General features: G+C 33.6%; 2 protein-coding genes and 1 long non-coding RNA gene across 5 annotated transcripts; 1 reads left to right on the plus strand and 2 right to left on the minus strand.

Annotated features, from left to right (window-relative positions):
• Positions 1 to 2,668: 2,668 nt before the first annotated feature.
• Positions 2,669 to 7,012, minus strand: LOC123201292 (probable beta-1,3-galactosyltransferase 14). 2 transcript variants are annotated; one of them, XM_044616727.1, is made up of 7 exons: positions 6,588 to 7,009; positions 5,758 to 5,910; positions 5,593 to 5,675; positions 5,368 to 5,467; positions 4,381 to 4,494; positions 3,818 to 3,960; positions 2,669 to 3,165 (listed from the first exon to the last, which is right to left on the minus strand). In XM_044616727.1, the coding sequence occupies exons 1-7, from the start codon at positions 6,929 to 6,931 to the stop codon at positions 3,077 to 3,079; spliced, it is 1,026 nt and encodes a 341-aa protein (XP_044472662.1). In that variant the 5' UTR covers positions 6,932 to 7,009; the 3' UTR covers positions 2,669 to 3,076. The 2 variants fall into 2 exon arrangements, with proteins under 2 accessions (XP_044472662.1, XP_044472663.1); XM_044616728.1 differs by having other exon boundaries at positions 2,902 to 3,165; positions 3,773 to 3,960; positions 6,588 to 7,012.
• On the plus strand, positions 6,868 to 7,790 carry LOC123201293. Its single transcript, XR_006498799.1, has 2 exons — positions 6,868 to 6,999; positions 7,535 to 7,790. It is a non-coding gene; the product is annotated as an uncharacterized LOC123201293 (long non-coding RNA).
• A 359-nt stretch (positions 7,791 to 8,149) lies between these two features.
• Positions 8,150 to 21,527, minus strand: LOC123201847 (increased DNA methylation 1). Of its 2 annotated transcripts, none has more exons than XM_044617413.1 (9): positions 21,180 to 21,527; positions 14,812 to 18,023; positions 13,141 to 13,264; positions 11,874 to 11,956; positions 10,739 to 10,980; positions 9,761 to 9,847; positions 9,303 to 9,402; positions 8,538 to 8,739; positions 8,150 to 8,451 (listed from the first exon to the last, which is right to left on the minus strand). In XM_044617413.1, the coding sequence occupies exons 2-9, from the start codon at positions 17,815 to 17,817 to the stop codon at positions 8,180 to 8,182; spliced, it is 4,116 nt and encodes a 1,371-aa protein (XP_044473348.1). In that variant the 5' UTR covers positions 17,818 to 18,023; positions 21,180 to 21,527; the 3' UTR covers positions 8,150 to 8,179. The 2 variants fall into 2 exon arrangements, with proteins under 2 accessions (XP_044473348.1, XP_044473347.1); XM_044617412.1 differs by having other exon boundaries at positions 21,043 to 21,527.
• Between the last annotated feature and the right edge of the window lie 1,983 nt (positions 21,528 to 23,510).

The raw sequence follows: 23,510 nt of genomic DNA on the forward strand, positions 1-23,510 counted from the left end.
AAATTTTGATTGATGCTTAAACTTTTGGATTGAAATACAATCATTCCACCAATATTTTCTTTCTTATATAAAAATCTCATAATGTCATTTAATTTCTTGTATAATATAAAAAACAAAGAGCCATAACAAATTTCTGGTTTGTTCTCTTTGTAAAAATAATAATAAAAGTACTTTTTGTACTTCCATTTTCTTGATATACAAAATATTTTTCAATTATTCTATATACAATACAATACTAGTATAAGTTAATAATAGATGGCGTAAGTGGCCGGGTTGAGTCGGTTGGAGGTTTGGCCCAAGCCTTCTTTTTTGAACTTGGTATCAATAGACACAACTTGCTATTGTGTCAAGCTCATAAGTTGTTTGGATTGTACCGTAAGCCTAGAGTTTAGGTTTGTAGCCAATAGATCGATATAACACTATATACATAATTTTAAAAATAATAATTAAAATATAAAAAAATTATAAATTTCTTTAAGAAATAAAAATTTTAAAATTATAAAATGAATTAGTTCTTCTAAATCAATATCACATAAGTGAAATAATCAAAATTTAAATTTGGTTGAAATTTGATATTGAATATTTATTTATAGTAGGTAAAGGAAATATGTGATTGCATTTTTTAAATTTGAAATACTTTTGCACTTTGTACTATTACAAAACGTTCTACATATAAAAGAGTACAATTATTCACTTTTTTTTTTCTACACTATAAATAAAAACTAAGCAAAATGTAAGTTTCAACCACACTCAAATTTTGGTTATACCATATAGGTAAAATTAATTGTGAAAATTCAACTCACTCATTATAAATAAGTTTATTTTCTTTCTAATCACAATTTAATTTTCTAATATATTTTCTTTTATTAGAAAACATAATTTAATAAAAAAATTAGTTGACCCAATAAAGGTCGTGGATATCCTTAAAGCCATGTCATTGGCCTATGCAATTTGGTAGGTTGGCCTGACATGAAAGGCTTATAACAGTGTGAGCCACACCGAAGTTGTTATCTCTAGTTGGTAACTTAAAATTAAAGGAAAATAAGAACCCAAATGGATATGCATACTTTATCTAAAACCACAAATCCATGGGCACCCATAACCTCAAATTCAACTAGAATTCCAATTGTCTCTCCATGCAGATCAATTAATCCAGTGGAAAGTTATTAGGATTTGAGTTTGGCAGGAGACAAAATGCCCACATTTCAACAGAGCATATCACATGTCTAAACTTACTTTAATATATTGGCAGACAAGGCTAAGGCTTGAGAACATGGTAAAGTCACAACAATATATGTTACATGAAAGCTTAGTCAAAAATAGATCTTTTGTCAATTACAACTATGCCTATTGAAATGTGATTTGTATATACTGGTAGATTTGGGTGTAAAATATTTAATATTCACTTTAAACATACATTCATAGGGATTTGTATAATAGACTTTATAAATGCATCTCTTCAAACTATCTATTTAGTTAATGAAATTTAAATATTATAAAATGAATCACAAAGTCTTTCAGTAGATGATGTGAGATGTGACAAACTTCATTCATTATCGATCTTATATCTTTATAAGATTATTACACTTATTCTATTTGGATGATGAGTACGCTCTGATATCAATAATTATATCTCATATCTAAAGTGAATAATATCTTTTCAATTAAATTAAGATATGAGAATGGATTCATCGTAATTACATGAAATTATTCTATCCATATGTTGAAGTCTTAATAAAGGATGTGTTTTTAGGTTTTCCTTCCGATGTAAGAATTTGGTTGGACTTGAAAGATGACAAAAGGACAGTTCGATGAAATACCAATGGGATGAATATCTTGAGAATCACATTGTGGATCCAATCTAAGTGACAAAATTGAAGGCAAAATCTTGGAGTTTTAAAATGGGGCCTAGCTTGGATTGAGTGACTGTCAGTTGGGTAGCAGCAGAGCAGTTTGAATCTACAAGCATGTCAACCACATGCATTCACAAAAATATGTGAAACCACAAATGGAGTGCTACAACATGGGGCATTCATAACATAAATTCAGTGAGCGAGAGAGAAGAAAAGAATTCACATGGGATTTTATCTTCTGATGACAGAAATAGAAAACTTAAATTCCTGCATGGTATCGGCTTTTGCATTTGTCCAACATTTGACCTTATATTCTTTTTCTTCAGATTTTGTTTTGAACCAATTGTCTCCATGTAAGTAAAAGTTCAGGATTTGAGGTGGGTTGGAGACAGTAAGGTCAAAAACCAAGGAAATTGCATTTTCAAAGCATAATCTAAAGCACTGAAAACCGGATTAACGCTTGAGAAACATGACAAACATTACCTTCAAAGGGTAACTTGAGTGATAGAGAAGTGGTTCCAAATATAAGAACAAGAGTTCAAATCCCCTTTTACGACATTTTAAGATTTAATATACTTGTTTGTTACCCACCATTTGTCCCACCAAAGTTCTAAAATTACTGTTGCATAGAAGCCATTATTCATTAATCAACATAATATGTTAATAATTAATTAAGATAATACATCATTAACCCCAGATAGATTACAGTAGTTTCATGCACTTGTTTGGCTCCATGTCAATGGAAGAAAATAGAAGCACAAAATATTGGACTTACAGCAAGTTAGGAAACAGATGAACTTCCATTTCCTCTATAATGCAATGTAACCACTCAGTCATTCTCTGTATTCTTGTTGACAAAAAATACACCTCAACAACACCTTTCACAGAATTGTTCATTCAAATGAGTATATATTACATGGAGTATTCAGATTCTAACTACCAGTTCTCCAAAAATCTAAAATCTGATGAAACCCTTTAAATTACTTATCAAAAAATAAAATAAATGAAAGAAATTGTGATGGAAAAGATCCCGCCAGTTCAACTCATGTCACAGAAAATTGATATGTTGCATGAAAATCAGAGTGGTTGGGGGCCGTGGGGAGCGAGGAGAATAAGAAGCACAAAAGGAACGGCAGATAGCATGACCACATTGGTAAATCAGGTCTTCAAGTAAGAAGCACCTTTCCGTAATAACAAACCTGGGTAGCCTATAGGAAATATTGCTACTCATCGTCAAATGGCAAAGTTGGGCTTTTCGAGCAGCTGTCTTGCTGATGAAGTTCCAACAACCTCTTTTCTGGATTGCAGAGCCCTGGGAAATAACAGTAATGTCAACCATATATATCAGAAGTTATGAGAATTCAATATAAACATATTTCAGTAGAAATGCACTAAAAACATGTATTTTTAATATCTAGATTAAAGTACTTATAAATTCTACGAAACTCAAATAACTCAGAATTTTCTCCTGTTTGAATTGAGTCAACTATATTACTGAGCATTAAATGATGTAAAATAATCAATTTCTATTTGTTTCTTATGAAAAAAGGAAAATAAAATGTAAATATTCCTTTAAAGACATTCAGAAATGATACACCTAAAAATATATAATCATTTTTTGGTCCTAGTTTATCTTGTAGTAGATAGCATTTTATACATGCACTTCAGGGTGAAATAAATAATAATACTTAGTCCAATAGCCATAAGATGCAACTTGCTACTTGTTATGCTTTCACATTCAAAAAAATTTGTAACTACACATACTCATTAAAACTTAGAAGCTTGAATCTGTATCATGACTAAACAAGTTTGAGGATTTCATATTCCGGTATACAGGTCAAGATAAAAGTGAGCATATGAAATAACATTCTATATAAATTAACCAACGATGCTTGATCTTAGAAATTAATACAATTTGCCATTTCACCTGCATCCTCTGGTAGCCACAGACTACAGTTACCAACCTGAACATTTGGGAATATCCCAGACAGCAATAGATGTTGGTGTACACTCTGCTTGACACAGTCCTTTGTTATCTTCATGATTGACATTCATTGCAAGCATCCATGAACCAATTGTAACATCTTCATTGCTGAACAGTCGGAAACTGTAATTTCAAACAAAATAGAGAACATTATATGAAATGGAAAAACTAAAAATATAACAACTCTTGAACATTATAAAATACTTCTTATCCATTTGATATTGTGCCATGAACAAGAAAGTCAGCATGTGTGAATAGCTACATTCAGAAAGAGATTATATGATCATTTAAGTGGATGCACGCAGCCTTAAAAGTTCATCCATATGAACAAATAGGGTTTTGTTAGGTGATATTTTCAGATAGAAAGTCATTCCCAGAACAACCCCATCAGTAACTCACTAATCACTCATGCTTCTTTATAATTGAAAAGCTTGGCCATACAAACAATTATAAAGAAGATGAGCAACATAAAAATAATGAGAAGAAAAAGAACCACAACACGACAATTGGTGCACTGATAAGTTGTTGAAAGAGCAGACTTGCCTGTTGTTCTTGAGAGCAACCAAACTTGCAACAACATCTGAAGAAAGAGCATATATAGGTCCATATGCATGAAGAAAGTACTCCTTCCCAATCAAACGAGACAATGGTTCATACCTGGATATATTGAGTAGATCTGAGCACTTCATCATAGTTATTAGAATCTTATGATACCTAATACAATATAATACATGTGAAAAATTATATATATCATAAAGTGTATTGAAAATTTGTGATACGATAGATGTATCACACAATACGATATATCTTATATGATATAATACATACTATTGATACGGATCGATACATTTTTTTGGAAAAGTGATGAAGTAATAGAGGTGTATCTAAGAAATTTAAAATTTAAAATTTCACATAGTATTTATGATATTTTTCAAAATGATGATGTAACAATTATAATTTTTTATTATTTTTAAAAATTGTATCTTACGATAAAATACAATATCCGATTTATGATATCAAAAATTAAATTTTCGATACACGATTCGACTATCAAGCTTCATAAGTACATAAATTCAACACCGAATTCCGAAACCAATAATACTATTAAGTCTCCACGTGGTACATACTGACTGTTGTCATAAGCCAACAACTATAACCATAAGGTTCAAAAAGAAATGCTTTAGGATTTATTAATTTCATTTAGTTCATTTATACGATATGGCCACAACCATGGTTAGACTATGTTTATTTTTCTTTTGAGCTATGCTTAGTCAGTCTATAGCCTTTCTTTGATCCAATTCTTTCTTGATTTCTAAAAGCAAAGCCTCAAAAAAGGGAACTACTTCTTTCATCCAATTCCTTCTGGTTTGCTTTTACCTTTCTGCTTAACCGCAACCTAAAAGTGGCTCTCTGTCTTTTTTTTATCATTTTATTATCACCAGAAAGACATTTGAGTCAAGTAGTGGAGTAATCACTAGAAAAACCAAGCAAACATAATCATGAACTGTAAATCAAAAGAATAGGACTAACCATTTGAGCTTTGGATCAGTAAAAACTGGACCCTTTTTCATGCAGCCGAGATAAGTCTGAGAGTGAGTACGCTCTTTTGCCAAGAGCAATGACAAGCGATCTACGAATAAGTAAAACAAGAAATTAGAGTTAGATGAAGAAACCTCACAGAAAAAGAGAGAAAAAACTAGAAAAGAAGTATGATCTTGTACCAAGCATCAAATAACATTTGTTCAAGCTAATCACCTGGCCGCAAATATATGTCATCATCAGCTTTGACATAAAACTCAGAATCAAAGAGTGCATATGCAGCTCTGAAGAATGCTAATCTGTATCAAGCACTCCAAATGAGAACAATTTTATTTTTATAATGTTTTTGAATGATCACTAGTCAATTATTTTCGTACTAACGTTTTGTGGGGGAGATTACTATACTCCTCGTTAATATCTAATATTAGGAAATCATCATATTCTGCAACCTCTTTTTTGAGAGCTGACATCTTTGAATCATCATTGGTTCTACCGATGACAAACCTGAAAGCCAAACCTGTGGCTTCTTCCAAGCTACAAAGCATATTATACCCAAATAAGGTCACTCTGAGAAAACTACTAAAAGAATTGCTAAACAGTGAACAGATAATGGCTAACAGCAATTTTAACATGAGTACAACAATTAATTAGTAGATCAAACAACAAGGGAAAGAATGCAAAAATTCATAATCACCAAAGAGTACTAGAATATGACATAAAAGATCTTAAAAGCCAAAAAATATATAGAGTCAAGAATTTAATGTTGTAGCGAAGAAAAACTTATATACACACACACACACACACACACATAGGTGGGAGCATCAACCAATGCTACAGTCCACTTAGCTCAGTAAAAGCTGTACTTGCATAAGCAAGAACTCGCTTCCGAATCACCTACCCATTTCAGAACAAAGTTACTTCAACTTGTTCTCCCTAACCCAAATTCAGTTGCTTAAGCTCAGTTTCTCCATAATTTCCAACATTAAAACACAATTCCACAGATTCTCCTTGAAATATCAAAGAAAAAATCTCCTGTATTACCTTGTTCACAGACAAAAATAATTTTAGACCAAAATTATCCCTAAACTTTCGAGTATTTTATAACTAACGCAGGGAAATAGAAATTATAAAAAGGAAAAAAAAAATGATATAAAATAGTATACTGACGTTGAACAAAAACTTAATAATAAACGTAGAAAAAGAATCCGTACCGTTGAAGGGCTTGAGGATCGGACGGCATCCACGTCTTTCTCAAAGATCTCCTCCTACCAGCGGAACCGAACCCGGTCTGGATCCCAACAAAGCCCATAACTTTATGCCTCTTGGGTCCAGGGCGTAAACCATCGTTATCATTGTCAGTATCAGCAGTGGTGGTCCAGAGAACTTTGACGGATCTCAGAGGGAGGTTGTTGCAGCGGTAGCCGCCATGAGAGACGGCGATAGTGGCGGAGATGCCGAAGATGAAACCGGCGATACCAATGATGAGGCAAGAGAAGAAGAGGACGGTGGACTTGCTAGACGAAGGAGGGCGCGCGTGGAATAATTTGGAAGGCATTGTTTGGGTGGTTTAGTTAGTTATTGTAAAGACTTGCTCATTCTTCATTACACGGAAGACACTGCCGTGTAAGAGAAGCAAAATCAGACTAAGTTGAAATTTTCCATTAGGGATGAGGTTTAATCTAATAACAAATTACCCTTAATATTTTAAAAATTACATAAATTCCCCTATTAGTATTAGTAAAATTCTTTTGTATTATTAGAAATTTATCACATGATGGGTTTATTAGATTTTTTCTCTTTAAGAAAACAATCTTATAACATAAACTAGCTTTTAATGATGAAATAATGAGTTGTTTTATCTTCCATTTTGTTAATTTCAAATTAATTTTCTATTAAATTCAATTCATATTTAATCTCTATAACCTAACATTAATTAATTCTCTTTTAAACCAAAAAAAAAAAACCCTTATTTTATTTTCTTTAATTAATGTTTGAATAATATTATATATATCCGATTTGAAATATTCAGTTAGATAATTAAAATGATATGAAAAATAAATAATATAAAATTTAGTGTAAACCAGTTAGATTTTGGCTCAGACCTTTGACTTGTATTATTATTATATGAATTTGTTTGATTAAATATGATTATTACTAGGTATTCACTGGGGAAAACAAAGAGGAAGGAAGTTGAGTTAGTTGATGCCAATATTCTGGAGGAAGATTCGACAATTTCGGAGAATCCATTGGTTGAAGACAAAGAATGGAAGGAAGAAATGGCATGTTGTGATGAGTTCCAATTGTTGGAATCCCTCTGTTCATCTTATATTTGGTTACAATCGAAGATAAAGATAGAACAAATAATAAATATATCATCATATAACTAAATATTCAAACTAGACGTACTTAATTTTATTAATCATGTTGATACTCCCCATCATAGTTACAATGAAATTTCATAATATGTATTAAATACAAACTTTAATATCTATAAGAACTAAATTCATATCTCTGTATTAGCAGAATTGAATTATGCATGTTGAAAAAATTGGAATTGCAAGAGTGAAAATGGATGGCAGATTCTTGGCATCAATGTTATAAAATTGTTTTGCATATTTCGTTTCAGATTTTCCAACTTTTTGGGGCTGCTTATGTGACATTACTTGGTGTAAAAATGTTTGATTTGTAACATGAAGATTTATTTTTGTTCTGCTGCAATTGTCCTAAGGCGGGGAGAGCAAACTAAATATTTATTTGTAAGACTAAGAGCACAAAAAACAATTTCTAAGATTTACATTTCATTTCATTTTAAAGGCTTCTTCTTGTCATCCATACATGGGGTTTCATCATTACAACTCATTTCAACCAAGCACACCTTTGAAAATTGTTCCTGGGATTGCTTTTCTTCATCTACATCTTCTTCCATGTTCTTGAATTCCATTCCCTCCATTTCAGCTCTAACTTCTTCATTGCTTCGATCAATTCGCACTACATTCCCTGGGATTTTCATTTCGGCACCAGCTTTGTTGACAGACTCTTCGACCACCTCAACTACTTCAGTTGGTTCATTCATTCCTAAATAAGTTGCAGCTATTTCTTGAGAAAATTGAAACAGTAAGAACAAGAATAATTGTTTTGTATGGATGAGCATGAAAACTAACCCGATTTTCTGTCAGCTTTTTGATGTCCATACAAGGGTTTTTTGAGAAGAACCGTTCCAGGAAAGACCATCAAGTTAATCTTCTTTAAGGCTTTCTTCTCCTCTGGCTCCACCAGCTCAAAGCCGAACCCTTTGGTCCATGTGTCAATTAAAGTGGGAATTGCTGATATGACAAGCTTTTCCACCTTGAATGATATCAACATCTGCAGCCACCATTGAGAGAAAAAGTACAAATTGCAAATTAGATAGTGAGGCTGCTATCAAGAACAATTCAAGATCTCAATGTGGAGAGAAAGCTGAATGAATTATGTATCCTTTAAACTCAAAATACTATTTTACAATTCCAGCAATCCAAACACATACAATTCTTTGAAATAATAAATAGAAAACAAAATTATTGTGTCCCGATTTCATACTTTAAACATTCTTTTGTGAATGAAAAAAAGAAAATGCCATCAGACATATTTTATGCTTCTTATGCAAAGGTTTGATAAACATTAATGACCATATTGTAACGCAACCACAAGGAGGTAAGTTACCACAAAGCCACTCAAGAAACTTGTTGATGACAAAGCAACACAATTGACAGATAAAACTGAAGGAAACACAGAAAAATAAACTAAATAAACAATTGATGCCTAAAAAACCCAGAAGATGGGATAATTTGTCTTGAACAACCTCAATTTCAATAGGGGATAAAAGGAAAAAGACTGCCAATTACTGTACAGAATAAAACTTAGGCATAGATTTATGTAATAATTTATACCTCTTCTATGGAGGATATAAGGCTTCTGCACATTCCCTTGCGACGATAATTACTGCAGGTAGCTATTAGCGGCATCTCTGCAACAGCTGATCCATGGACTCTGCAAACAAATAAGGTTTTCATGACACATTCACAGTAAATGAAGAGCCAAGTAAACATGAAAATGGCAAAGCTCAGACAATTTGTCTTTTCAGCTACTCTTCGACCTTGTGCCTCTAGATATGGTAACAGCTAACTCATTAAACAAGCAATGGTCTACAGGTTTCAAAGTTTTTTTTGTGTGTGCGTGATGGAGGAAGCTTTAATGGCAAATACAGCTATTAAGCATGAGACTTGCTGTTTCCAGTTCAAAGAATGTTGAAATTCTATATGAATAAGGCAAAGATAATACAACCATCAACTACTTTTGAAGATGCAATTTAAAAGACCAGAAGCCCAAGTGCAAGTATCAGTACAACCTGATGGATGCCACAGATATCAAAACATCATCCTTTTCCAAGACTACCGAGTAAAATCCATGAAAGTTCAAGCGTGAAAATTCTGAGCTGCAGATCAGCAATAAAAAAGGGAAAAAAACAAATTGTTATTATAGAAATTTAAGCCAAAAATTCTATAAGTTACATATGGCAGCCCTAATCTTGCATAGAAAATATCAACATAATCACCAAGGAAATTGCAGCTCCATTTCATGCCTCTAAAGTCTAAAAATATAAAGAAAACCAACGTTTGCATCCTCAAGCCATCAATACTAATAACAATAGTATTTACAACGTCAACAAGCAATTACAAATACAACAAAGTCACTTGATATTTCCTAGAAAACAAATTTGGAGAAAAATTGATTATTGTAAAATATGAGTTTGCTCTGAACCTAAAAAATTCAGAAGCAGATCAGCATTAAATGGGAAAAAACAAATGGGGTTAAGGCTCAACCCACTTGAAGCAACTAACAGAGCATCCAAAATGGGAAAGTGAAAAATGTGAAAAAAAAAGGAACTTTTATTGTGGTATCATAATCTAACAAAAAAATTGCAATACAACTTTTGCATGGTTGAAAGGAGAGAACAGACAAATAAGCATCTCTAGTGCATAATGATGTTAGAACCTATCCATTAGTGCAAAGGGTAGGGAATGGGGTTGGTAAAGAGAAGAGATTAATTATGAAAATAAAAGTCCGAAAATATAAAGATGAGAGAATAATGGAAACTCAATAGAAATATTATATTAAATAAATAATATTGACAACAAATAAGAGATGTCAGCTCCTCCCCTAAGGCTCTAGCCTCCCTATAAGCCAATGGCTGCCCAAATATCCTAACAGAGAACCACAAATTAAAGTGTCCATCTATGGACACAAACAGTATTCTCGGTAACACCTCTCCCTCCTCACAAAAGGAAAAAGAAAAAACAAAAGAAACAGAATAACAAGGACTAACCTCCAGTTGTATAAGAGTTGGGGTAACATGTCTATTCCTGTTCTTGGATCCACCATGGACTGAAAGCATTCCTCCATAATAGTAAGAGCAACAGCTAATTTTGAGTTGCATTCAGCCTTCAGGGCAAACCGTTGAGCAGAGTGAACTTTTTGGTCTTCATGAATGCATCTAAGAAGTGTCCAAGAAAAGCCATCGGCAATATGTTTAGTGATCCCAACATGAGAATGAAGACCTGAATAAACCTGCACATACCAGCAACCTCGAAGTTCTTGAATCACAGCTAAAGCTCAAAAAAGAATATTAGAGATACAAACAAATTGAGAGTGCTAAATTAACATATAAAAGGGGGTGAACTCATTCAATAGATAAAATAGAAATTTGTTAAGACAAGACTAATATGTCCCCCCTTTACACAAGCAAAGACAAAACTAAAACTTTGTAGCTAGGGCAAAGGACCCTTATGCTGCTACTGTATAGATTGATATAGTCAAAAAGGCAAAACTGGAATGTAAATTATTTAATAATAAATGGCATATTTGGCCACAGAAGGAAAAATTGAAACTAACAATCCAAGACCATATTTTACCATAAGATGTGCAGTTATTAAAATAACTGATGATTTGGGTTCTGGTGCATGGATGGTATAGATTATTGGGTCAAGAGTTGTCAATTTTGCCTCAAATTTAAGTCATCTTCAACTTGAAGCACTCATCACACTACATTAACATTAGAAGAGATGAATTCACCCAGTACACCCAGTGTCTTGTCTAGAAAAGACAAGTGTTGGGATATGCTGTGGAGACCATGCATAGACATGAAGGTGCCACCACAAGAAGAATATGGGGTTAGACCAATTTTAGCCTCAATTCTTTGTCAATGGGCACAGGCAGGGAGGTCAGCAAAGATAGAATAATTCATTCTTCTTGGGGTGGGGGTGGGGAGGCACTGAGCTGCCTGCTCCTGCTAGTTGCTATACATAAGCATGTCCAGAAATGAACTAAATGCAAAGATAGATAACAAATTTTAGTTCATGCACCAAAAGCCAACCTTTGAAGGTCATACTAGCCAGATTCAACAGATCCTCCAGAACAATATCTATAAAAGGTTAGGAGGTTTAATAATCAAGTGACAGTACCTCCTGACAGCTTCCATCACAAAACCAAGAATCAGAAACCACTCCTTTGTGTACATTTTGATCTCTCAGGCATGCCCTGTGATCTGCTTATGTGCATGATAAATTTATTAATTGTCAGGTGATTAGAGACAAAAATTGCGAGGAATGAATCATGGTGAGAATAAAGTTGTGAGTGTATATACAGAACTTCCCAAGAATAACTAGATGAGTTGATGAGGAAATGGGTTTAAATGAAATATACTTGGGTGAACAATAATAACAACTGCTTCCTAACAGGTATAAAGCAAACATATTTATTTAATTTCAGTCTGTAGAACAAATTGGAACTTTGTTACAAAGGCAAAAAGAGGGGCCACAGACCCTAAGCTTTGGCAAAAGTTGAAATAATATATACTTAGCTTATAATCAGTCAATTACCAGCTTAAACTTATAAAAGGCTCCAATAACTTTTTTTTTCATAACCTACTCATTTCTTCTTCTTTTAGCTAACAAAAGACATGGTGTTAATATGCCACAACTAAAGCAGTTTATCAGTATCCTTTCTCAGAAAATCAACTTGCCAATACTTCTTAGACTTCTGCTTAGCCAAACTCTACACAGTTTGCATTTTTTTACTTTCTCACAATAACAATTAAATTTGTTTTAGCACCTAAAATCCAATATCTTTAACACTAGCATATGGCCTCCTCAAATTTGAAATCCAGATTATATATGCACAACATCTGAGTTTAGGATACTGTTCATGATATTAGGTTTGCTTTAAAGTTAACATGTAAAGATTGCAACATAGATTTTCTAGAATTCATATCAAATTAATGACCAAAAAAAAGTAGTAGCCACAAAACTATGGCTAATAAATAAGAAAATAATCCATTAATCATATATCCTTCCTACATTAACAGGCTTCCTAACTTCCCTTTCTCGTATAGTATCTAGCATGACAATTTCAAATATACACTAAAAATTTAAATTCAAAACAAAGTTTGACTTGCAGGTTGAGGACAGTAATTTTGAGCCTCCACATTTTTTAAGACATTTGTAACACCTTAAATCAATATCAATGTTCAGAGAAAAGAGAAAAAAATTGTCCTTTCAATCTTCAGCATATGCCAGCTTCAAATTTGACATTCAGATTGCAAGCCCAAATTACAGTTTAACTTAAACCTATCATATTGCATCATTGATATTCAAGCCATCCATAGGCTTATGGAAACAATTTTAGGAACAAGAAAAATAATCAAGCCATATGTAAGGGTGCGAATTTTACATTTATGCTCACACTGAGAACACTTAAATGTGTCAAATAAACTTGAAGCCGCTTTATCATCAACCAAATCCCCACATACCCAACACGTGCAGTTTGAGCAATACCAGCTGCCTGCAGGAAGCTCCTGGAGTGAAATAATCAATAGACAAAGTAGAGAGAGAATGGTTTAGCATGATATCCAATGCATGTAATAATCTACAGATAGTAAAATCACATTTATCATTAGCTCTGTGAGAAGAAACTGCTAGGTAAAATTCACTGTGTTTTAACACACAGTGAATGCGTACAATAATAAAGTTACAGGTATACAGCACCATGAAAGGAGTGAAAAGAATTACTCAACAGTATATGTAGTTCTAGAGCTAGTTTTTTCAAAAAGAGAAAACATGAATGAATTTTTACATTGGTTGTCTTTCCCATTAGAATGCAGGAGAATAATTTTCAAAGAAGTCAAGAACCATAAAGTGGAATTTCACACATGCTGAAATAAGTTGAATATATGAAGTCAGCAGCTGTCTAACTACCAAAATTCACTATTACCCAAATACATCAAAATATATTCATAATTTCATATGATTAATTGCAATGAAAGAGCAAGCAAGCTTATAGCCACATCAGCAGCTGTCTAACTACCAAAATCCAGTTAAAAAATCATTTATCTTAAGATCTTAATCGTTTTTAGTCACTCAGTGATATATCAAGATCATAGAGGAAAGACAGAGTTTCACCAAAATAATTCAGAAACTAGGTATCTTGACCTTTACTAATCAGTTGAGGGAAAGAAAATAAATGTATTTGCATAAAGTGACGCTACACTTACAAATTTGGGCAACAAAGTTTGTATTTGATGTAACAGCTTATTTGGCATGGCTACAACATTTACTACATCAGCTCACAATTTATTTAGTGCTAAGAAATAAGCTACCAAGCATTAACAAATAAGTTACCACATCAATTGGGATACAAAAATTGTATCCCAACTTAGTAAGTTCAGCATTACTCGTGCTTAGCAGCTAGCATTGAAAATGGAAACAGATTATGAATGATGTACATTATATAAGAATAGAGTTGCTGGACAAAAATATTAAAAATGTTATTTGAAGGTAAAATTAACACACATCAACAAATACTGACAATGAAAAGAAATGACACAGGGCATAGTACTCGATAAATCTTCCCATAGGTGGGAGGATGCCACACAAAATAGAGGATATATTTATCTATGAAAAAAGAGAACAATAATGAAGTACCTTATGAACTACACCATATTTTGTCGAGATAATAACCACAAAATTTTAACATATTATTTGCATTTACCAAAAAAGAAAAAAGAATTAATGCATGAAAGGATGGTAAAACAGCAGATTATGACTTATACATCTACTGATTCAAATTTTACAGGCACATGTTCCATAATAAGGCTAAATGAAAGAATTTACTATGATCCATATGCAATCACAGTTATCTAGGACTGCAAATGAAAATTGTAAAAAGACATCAAGCCAAGACAGCTAAGTTGAATGGGACAGAAAACATTGCAAGTACTACAAACAAATATAGTAATGTCTAAGTTATACTCCAAGTTGCAAAAACCAGAAAATAAATTAAAAATAACGAGAAGTCACTATGAAAAACACAACAATAGAAATGTAAAATGAGATCAGAACAAACCTGAATAGACAAGCAAGCAAGATGAAAAGCAGAGGGACAGTTATCACAGCAAATCAATTCACCCCCCTCACCACAGAGTCCACACGAATCATCATTTTTGTCCTCTTCATCAGTTTCTACTGTTCCAGTTCCAGTCCCACTTTTCCTGCTCTTGTATTCCGCTGACCATGCTTGCAACTGACACAAAGTGAAAGGCTTACCAGACTCCATAAAAAGATTTAAACATGGTCGATTTGGCTTGTACCCAGCATGTATCTTGAATTGGGAAACTGAGAGCACCTCATTACAACACTTACAGATGATTCCATTACTAGTTACGAGACCATCTTTTATCACAGCATCATCCTTTGGGTTTCGATACTGGATCACATCATTGAGAGATATGACACCAGCAGCAATCATCCAGGACAAAATGGTTCTTGTACCTTCCATGAACCACATACTACTCTTGACAAGCTTCCCCCCCTTACATGGGGTTCGAGGAAGCAATCTGCAACTACCTTTTCTGTTCTTGAGTTTTGTCCGCCTTCTTGATTTACAGGCTTTTGTTTTAAAAGAAGATCCACTATTGTTTCGGTTGTAATCTTTACTTTTTATGATAGCTGAGACTAGCAGGTCATCATCTTTGATTTCGCATGCAACTGATTTCCTCTGTCCATTTGTAGTAACATCACAGCTCTGATGAATCTTTTTAAACTTTGAGCCTTTTTTAACGGTCTGATACTGGTTTGGGCTAAAAGATGGGATGTCTTTTTGAATAACTTGATTCTGTGCATTCAGAACAAGGAGCTCCTGAGGTTCTTGTGCCCCTAATTGAGTGCTACTTGCACCAATGTGCAGTGACACAGTTTTAGTAGCGACAGGCATACCCAGAATGTCACTTTGGCAGAGTGAGCCCAGTTTTATTTCAGATATCCTTCTAGACTTCCTGCGCGTCTTCTTTTTCACTCTATCAGCTGAAGAGGATCTATCATTTGTTTTTAACTTTGAAGCTTTAAGGCACTTCCCACCCTCATCTTCACTATGTCCACACTGCTGTTCATCAACTGAAGTTACAGACTCAGGAGGATCAAACTCAACAGAAGTTTTTTCAACCTCATCAGAATGAACCACACAATCATCTCTGTGATGTGGACAGTCATCCGGAGATCCCTTCAAATGACTTTCCACCTTATCAGTAACTTGGCTTTCAAATATTTTTTCTTTTCCCTCCCACAAATGCTTCGACACATCTTCTAAAGCTTCTTTGGGTGCTACTGTATCATGTTCAGAATTTAAATTATCACCCCTTGGGGAAATTGTGTTACTGTCTTGATGGGGTGAAGCAGATTCAGACCCCCCGACATTGTTAACATTTTCAGAAGCACCAGGAACATCATAAAGGCAACCACCTGATTGGACACAAGTACTATCTGATCCAGAAGGAGGGAAAGAAGTCATGCCATTGCTACTGCTTTTCTTCCTAGACATACCAAAACCCTGACTACCTGTCACATTGGTGGTATCTACCCCATACATACCTACTTTATCAGCCATATAGATAGATAAACCCATCAGACACTTAGTTCCGCTTTCATATGTCTGTTCATCAAACTTTGAAAAACTTCTATCACCAGATTGCACATCACAGGCATGGTGGCCCTCAGAAACAGTCAGTGCACTTTTAGTGGCCAGAGAACTATCATAAAACTGAACAGGCATCTGTCCCTGTGAAAAATTAGTTTCCAAAGAATCTACCATTTCAAGGGCCAAAACAGCCTCATCTTTCTCCCTCTTGTCAACTAGTACACTCTGTGCTGCTTTTACAACTTCTCCCTTCCTAAGTGAACCGATCTTTCTATCGACAAATATAACAAAAACAAAGGGATCTAAAAGATTCCAATGATGAGCCAAAATGTCAGCAAGATCTGAGTGATTCATTTCTTTCTTAATATTTGTTAACGTCTCTAATAAATCAGTATAGAAATGATTAATATCAGTCCATTCCTTACCCTCATCTTCCCGCACCAAATTGTACCTTTCAGCGTATAAAGTCTGACCATACTCTCTCCAAGCTTTTGGGAATTCGCGAAATAACCTCCCCTCTGGTGATCTGTAAACTGTATCCATATATTTTCGACTAGGTCTTTTACGTGTCTCAATATGCCAGCCTGCATTGGTAAATAAGCGAACAATATGATCCTGAAGAAGAGGTCGTGGATCTGTCTTGGGATCAAACTTCAATGAATTATCAGAAGCATCCAATCCCAATGAATTAGATTCATTGGCTGTTTCTATAACATGTAGAGCAGATTCACATTTCTCAGCAACAGTGATAGATGGGCTTGCAACCACAAGCCTGGTTACAAAACTCTCCTGGGAAGTAGGTGATGCAATAGCTTTAGCTACAACCACTTCTTTTGCATCATGTCCATCTAAGCTTGGCAATTCTTGCTTTGTTACATGTGGGTTACTTGCCTCACTATGTCTTTCTCCATGTTGATTTAACAAATAGCAACCAGATGTAACTCCTTGACTGGATGATTCAACTAAATGGAGCTTAACCACTTGACACACTGACTCTGTAGCTGGAGAGGAGGAGCCAGGAACAACTTTTTCTATTGATGTTGAATTCATAACCATTCTCATTTCAGGCTCATCAACTGAAAACTTCATTCGCTTGACAGCCAAATTCAGGTCATCTCTCTCTCTTAAAGCAGATCTTTCCAGAAAACACTTTGACCCCAAAGCACCTCCAGAAATTTCATTTGCATTATAAGAATTCTCCACAAACAAACGTTTAGAACACTGTGTTGTCACTGATGAATTTTCACTATTAGAACATAAGAATGTATCACTATTCTTAATATTGTCATGTTCGAAGTTAATGAGTCCAGTAACAAGACACCTCTTACTTGTGGCAACAGTGCCATTTCCGAAGAAGACCTCTGAGAAAATACGGTGCTCATCATGTGATCCCTCAAAATCATCATCACAAAAATCTTCGATTGATGTTCTGAAGGGCATTTCTATCAAATAAGAGCAGTCTCACTAGATATACAGAACCTAACTATGCTCTATGAATAACTTCCAAGACAACTTGGGACCAGCCATGCATATTAAATTCCATCTGCTGCCAATTACGTTGCAAGTACTGCTTAACTTACTTAATAAGTCAATGCATTTAAAGTATCAACTTTACCATTTAAGCCATCCATTGAATGCTTCAGATTCTGCAAATGAAAGAGGAATTATAATTAATATGTGAATATCACATACTTAATGAATTATGATCTTACATGAAACTATAAGCTTAAACTAACGCTACAAATGCATCAACTCAAACTGCCATTTATTACTAAAATCTTGACAACATTCTGGAGAACATTATACTTTAGATAAGAAATTTTAACATTAATAGATTGTTATATTTGATTACTTAAATATAGGGCAACTCTTCAACTTAAAAAAGTTTTAGTCCCAAAGATTTCTAAGAAATCACAAATAAAACAAAATAATTCTACTTTTAACTAGAAATCATAAAATGTAAGTACAACTGAATTGATCATTAAGTACTAGGATTTGTGATACCCTAAATACTAAAATATCATAAACGCTTTCTCCATGCATCAAAGCTTAATATAACATAGTATGCTGTACATTTAATTTTTGGATCTCTATGCTGTTAAAGATGTCGAAATATCCATTGCCAAAAGAAAAAGAAATCATAAGAAGCATAAGCCGTTGACCCTTCAATTTTATTACTTCCCTAATTGAACAACTTTAAAAACAGGGAAATGAAAGTACAGCTGGCCTTGGAAAATGAAAATAGAACTGCAAGCAAAACGCTGCGTCATCGACCAACTGTTGCATTTGAGGACACATGTCATAAGCAGGCCCCACCAACGCATTTGGAATAACAAAACTTTTCAGAGCCCACTTCTATGCACAGACCAAGAAATAAATGTCCACAGTACCACCTTATAACACGATTGATCCTCTCTACTTCACTATAATACTCAACATGTGCATCTGTTAAATTGTCCAAACTCCACTACCTATCTCTTTGGATTACTTTTCCATTGGGGAAAAGGAAGAACCCTAGAAGAATTTGTCTCATATCAGCCCTTCATACTAAGAGGATGTTAACATTCCTAGCAATTGGTAGAGCATATTCACAATAAAATATTCTTTTTTCACTAAATATCACAGTTTATGTGCAATATCTCTTTGTACTCATCATTTATGTAACTCCTGGTATTTTCTTCTCATTGCAAAGAATATTTATCACATAAAAAAACCAGTAAAGTATATAAAAACCATCCTGCTAATAAAAAAAGACAGAAGTTCTATCCCCTAAAGAAAACTAGTGAATTATATATCATTTTCTAATGAAAAAGAGGATTTTATTTCTTAAAACTTCGAAACATCTCTCACCATTTATATATGGCGAGATGAAATATAGATCTTACCGTATGGAGTTCACAATAACCAGACTCCAGCAATGGGCTTTTTAGATATAACACAGCAACATGAAATGAAATTTTAGATATTAGAATCGAGATGATAACTTTGCCAACCACAAGACAAAGAATATCTAAATATATTCTGGTTCAATACCCTTCGCACCTATGTCAGATATTTGCTAGTAATTATTACCCTGTGATACAATTAATTTTCACGCCTTCAAAGTGGCAACCATTCATTTGTTAAATGACATATCTTGTGGGAACTTAAAAATAACATGCAATGGATGACTTTTGTCCTGACATATAGCAAATGCTGAGGAGACAATCATTAATTCCAAACAATATTTCCATACATTAACACATGTCAAGTGGCAACAGCAGTATATTCAAAAACCATTTAACAAAAACAATCACAAGTTTTCTCCTTAAAACGTGCATGCATATACACTAGAAAACCACTTTTAAAACTATCTTTTATTATTCATGAACATGACAATATGATAAAAGAACCACAAATATATAAGGGATAATAGAGCCGATAAAAAATATTAAGGACAACAGAGCACCTAAAAAATAAGAAGTGAAAGAAGAATAGGCAAGCCTCCAGTCACATAATGTCTTAAAATGAAAGCTTTAAAGATTAAACATGTAGTGGAATTTTAAAACTCTTTATGATGGCTCTTAAATTGTTCTTTTTTTCCTTTTTAGCATGTCAATGTCTAATAACTAAAGAGCAAACTTCAGCTATAATATAAGCCACCATTTACAAAACGAAGCCACATACCTATGCTAATGTTTAAACATCATTAAATGATGATCACTTGATGAATATATTACAAAACGTGATTAACCTTTAGATTTTTAGGAAAGTGATTTTATCATGTTAACAATAAAAATAGGAGGGGGAGCAAGATCATGTATAGTTCAATACCACACAACAAACTCAACTGATTTTCTATTTACGTTCATTACCATACCTGCCACATCTTTGCTTAAATGTAATAATGGAGCTTTTTGGGTCCTTATATTTTCATATAAGCTTAACACCAACAAGAGCAGACAAAACATTTCCTAGTATGTAAGTCCATGCAAAGCAAACATCTTAAATGATGAGAAAAAATGGTGAATACGTGGATTTTTTAACTATTCTATGAATGCTCATGCACAACGAATTAGAATATGATAGAAACTCCTCGGCGTTATGAAACAAGTCAATCTTTAGCAAGTAATTCTATACAAAGACATCATGCTCCTTAATGTTGACCCGACACCCCCTTAAAACAGAAATGTAGAGTACTAGATACATAATATGCATATTTTCAACATTTGAGAGATCCAGCATTGCATGAACTACCACTGGCATATAAAATTGCACAATGGTAGATCTTATTTTATAGCCATATAAATTTTCATGGATTTACTAACAATCAATGATGTTGATACAAATAAAAACTTCAATAAATATATGTTCTATGCAAACAAATAGAATCACCATCCAAGAATTGGACCAAAAAACATGGGATAACACAAGCAAAAACCACCATGAACGAACCCCAATAGCTCATCAAACTCATATCTAGAACGCTTGATTAATTAAAAAAACTGTAACCAAACAGACCCAACACCCAAAATTTACATAGATCAAAACCCAGAAAGCAAATTCAAAAAACAAACACACAATATAAAGAATCACGCCACTCCACATTAAAATATTCAAAACACAAATCAAACTTACAACAAAATCAAATGAAATCCATTAAATTCCTTAAGAAAAACAGCTCACCATTGCAATGCATGTAGCAATCAACATGCAAAGAGATTAGAAAATGACTAAAGAATTAGGGTTTGAAAGAGATTTGGTTTCGGATTAGTTTAAAAAAGAGAGAGAGCAGAAAATGGGGGTTTCTTTGGCCTCATCACCTGAACTAAAGACCAGAGAGCCACCAGTAATTTATGAGAGAGGGCTTTGAAAAACCCCGAATAGTGCTCCCTAACACAACAGATGTCATCTAACTCTCTATTTTTTTGGCAAGTAATCTCGTCTAACTCTCCCTCTCTCCCTAAAACAACTTTTTCTCTTTACATTTCATCTCGTCTCGTCTCATCTCACCTCTCCCCATGTGACTCTATATGTCATCGTAACCCCCTTCATTCAGTCTCCACTCATCACAGTGTGTACGGTAAACCCCTCATTTTTGGGTTGGGTTTTATACGTCCCACGTACAATTCACTTCTCATTTGAAATTACTTGAAGAAATTCTGTGTTTCATGGTTTGCTTTTGTTGTTTCCATATTTTAAGAGTCTTATTATTTCGTACGTTTCTTAAATATTATATTAAACAAATTTATCTATTTTTTTTTTTTTGCCCAAGAGGCTCATTCCTATCCAAAGAATGATGTATTCTCAAATTCTCACATTTCTACTTTAAAAATCTCATTTATCTATTTATAAATGGTTAAAATTAACGAAACTTTAACTCTTTCAAATTTTATCTTTTTTCCTCTTTATAAACCTTAAAAACTAACTATTTTCTCTCTAAACCAAGTTTTAAAAAATAACATTTTTCCTTTTAGAGTTTAGTTTTCAAACTCTGGAGCTATTGTTGGCAACCTCTCCTTCTATTGATCTCTCTCCTCTCATCTAGACCTCTAACCAGCTTTGATTGAAGTAGGAAAGACAAAGAGTTTTATCGAGAAAACGAAGAGTTGTCTTTCTAGCTTCAATCGTCTCTCATCGAAGGTCCAAGTGAGAGAAGAGAGATTGTCAGAGGGAGAAGAAGTGTCAGGAGAGAGAAGTCACGGGTGATAGCACCAGAATTTGAAAACTAGACCCTCGAGGGAAAATGTCATTTTTTAAAATTTGGCCTAGGGGGGGAATGGTTAATTTTTAAGATTTAGGAGGGAAGAGAGATAAAATTTAAGTTTATTTTTAATATTATAGATGAAATGACAATTTTGTTTTTAAAATTAATAGACTTAACCGTCTTTGAGTAGATAAATAACATTTTCAAAATTAAGGGATAAACAACATTCTTTAGGTGGGAATAAGTCCTCTGGCCTTTTTATTTGGAACATTTAATTTTAATTTATATTTGAAAATTCAAATTTTTTTTTGAAGTCACCAAGTATTTTACCACTTGAGGACTAAGGTTGGTAAATCAATACTTGACTGTACTAGAATTTTATAGTAGAGTTTTAGTCTTTATAGTGGAATATTAGAGAGACTTCATCCAATTTGGATAGCGAAAGTTTAAGTATTGGATTTATCTATTTTTATTTGGCCAAAGAGGACTTATTCCCACCCAAAGTATGCTACATTCTCAAATTTTCACTTTTAACTTTAAAAATTTCATCTACCCATCCATGAATGGTTAAAATTAAAAAAACTCTAACTCTTTCAAATTTTATCTTTTTTTCTCTATCTAATCCCTAAAAACTCACTATTTCCTCTTTAGGCCAAATTTAAAAAAATAACATTTCTCCCCTTAGGGTTTAGTTTTCAATCTCCAGTGCTGTCATTGGCAACCTCTCCCTCTTAACACTTCCTCTCCCTCCAGTGATCTCTCTCTTCTCACATAGACCTTTGATCGGCGTTGATTGAAATAGCATAGATGAAGAGTTTTGTCAAGAAGATGAAAAGTTGTCTTCCTAGCTTCAATCATTGTCCACCAAAGGTCCAAATGGGAGAAGAGAGATTGTCAGAGGGAGAGGAAACGCCAGGAGGGAGAAGTCATCAACAATAACGCCAGAGTTTGCAAATTAAACCCTGAGGGAAAATGTCATTTTTTAAAATTTGGTCTAAGGGGGGAATGGTTAGTTTTTAGGGTTTTAAGGGGAAAAAGAGATAAATTTTAAGTTTATTTTTAATATTACAAATGAAATGACAATTTTGTCTTTAAAATTGACAGACATAATCACCCATGGGTTGATAAATATAATTTTCAAAGGTAAAAGGTAGGTATTTAAGAAAACAATATTCTTTGGGTGAGAATAAGTCCTCCGGCCTTTTTATTTGGAACATTTAATTTTAAATTAATATTTGAAAATTCAAATTTTTTTTTAAAGTCACTAAGTATTTTACCACATGAGGACTAAGGTTGGTAAGTCAACACTTGACTCCACTAAAATTTTATAGTAGAGTTTTAGTCTTTTTAATGGAATATTAAAGAGACTTTATCCAATTTGGATAAAGAAAGTTTAGATATTGGATGAGTGTTGAGCCATATGAATGACTATGCATGATAGATGAAT

The sequence above is a fragment of the Mangifera indica genome, chromosome 18 (assembly GCF_011075055.1).
Source record: "Mangifera indica cultivar Alphonso chromosome 18, CATAS_Mindica_2.1, whole genome shotgun sequence".
NCBI lineage: Eukaryota > Viridiplantae > Streptophyta > Magnoliopsida > Sapindales > Anacardiaceae > Mangifera > Mangifera indica.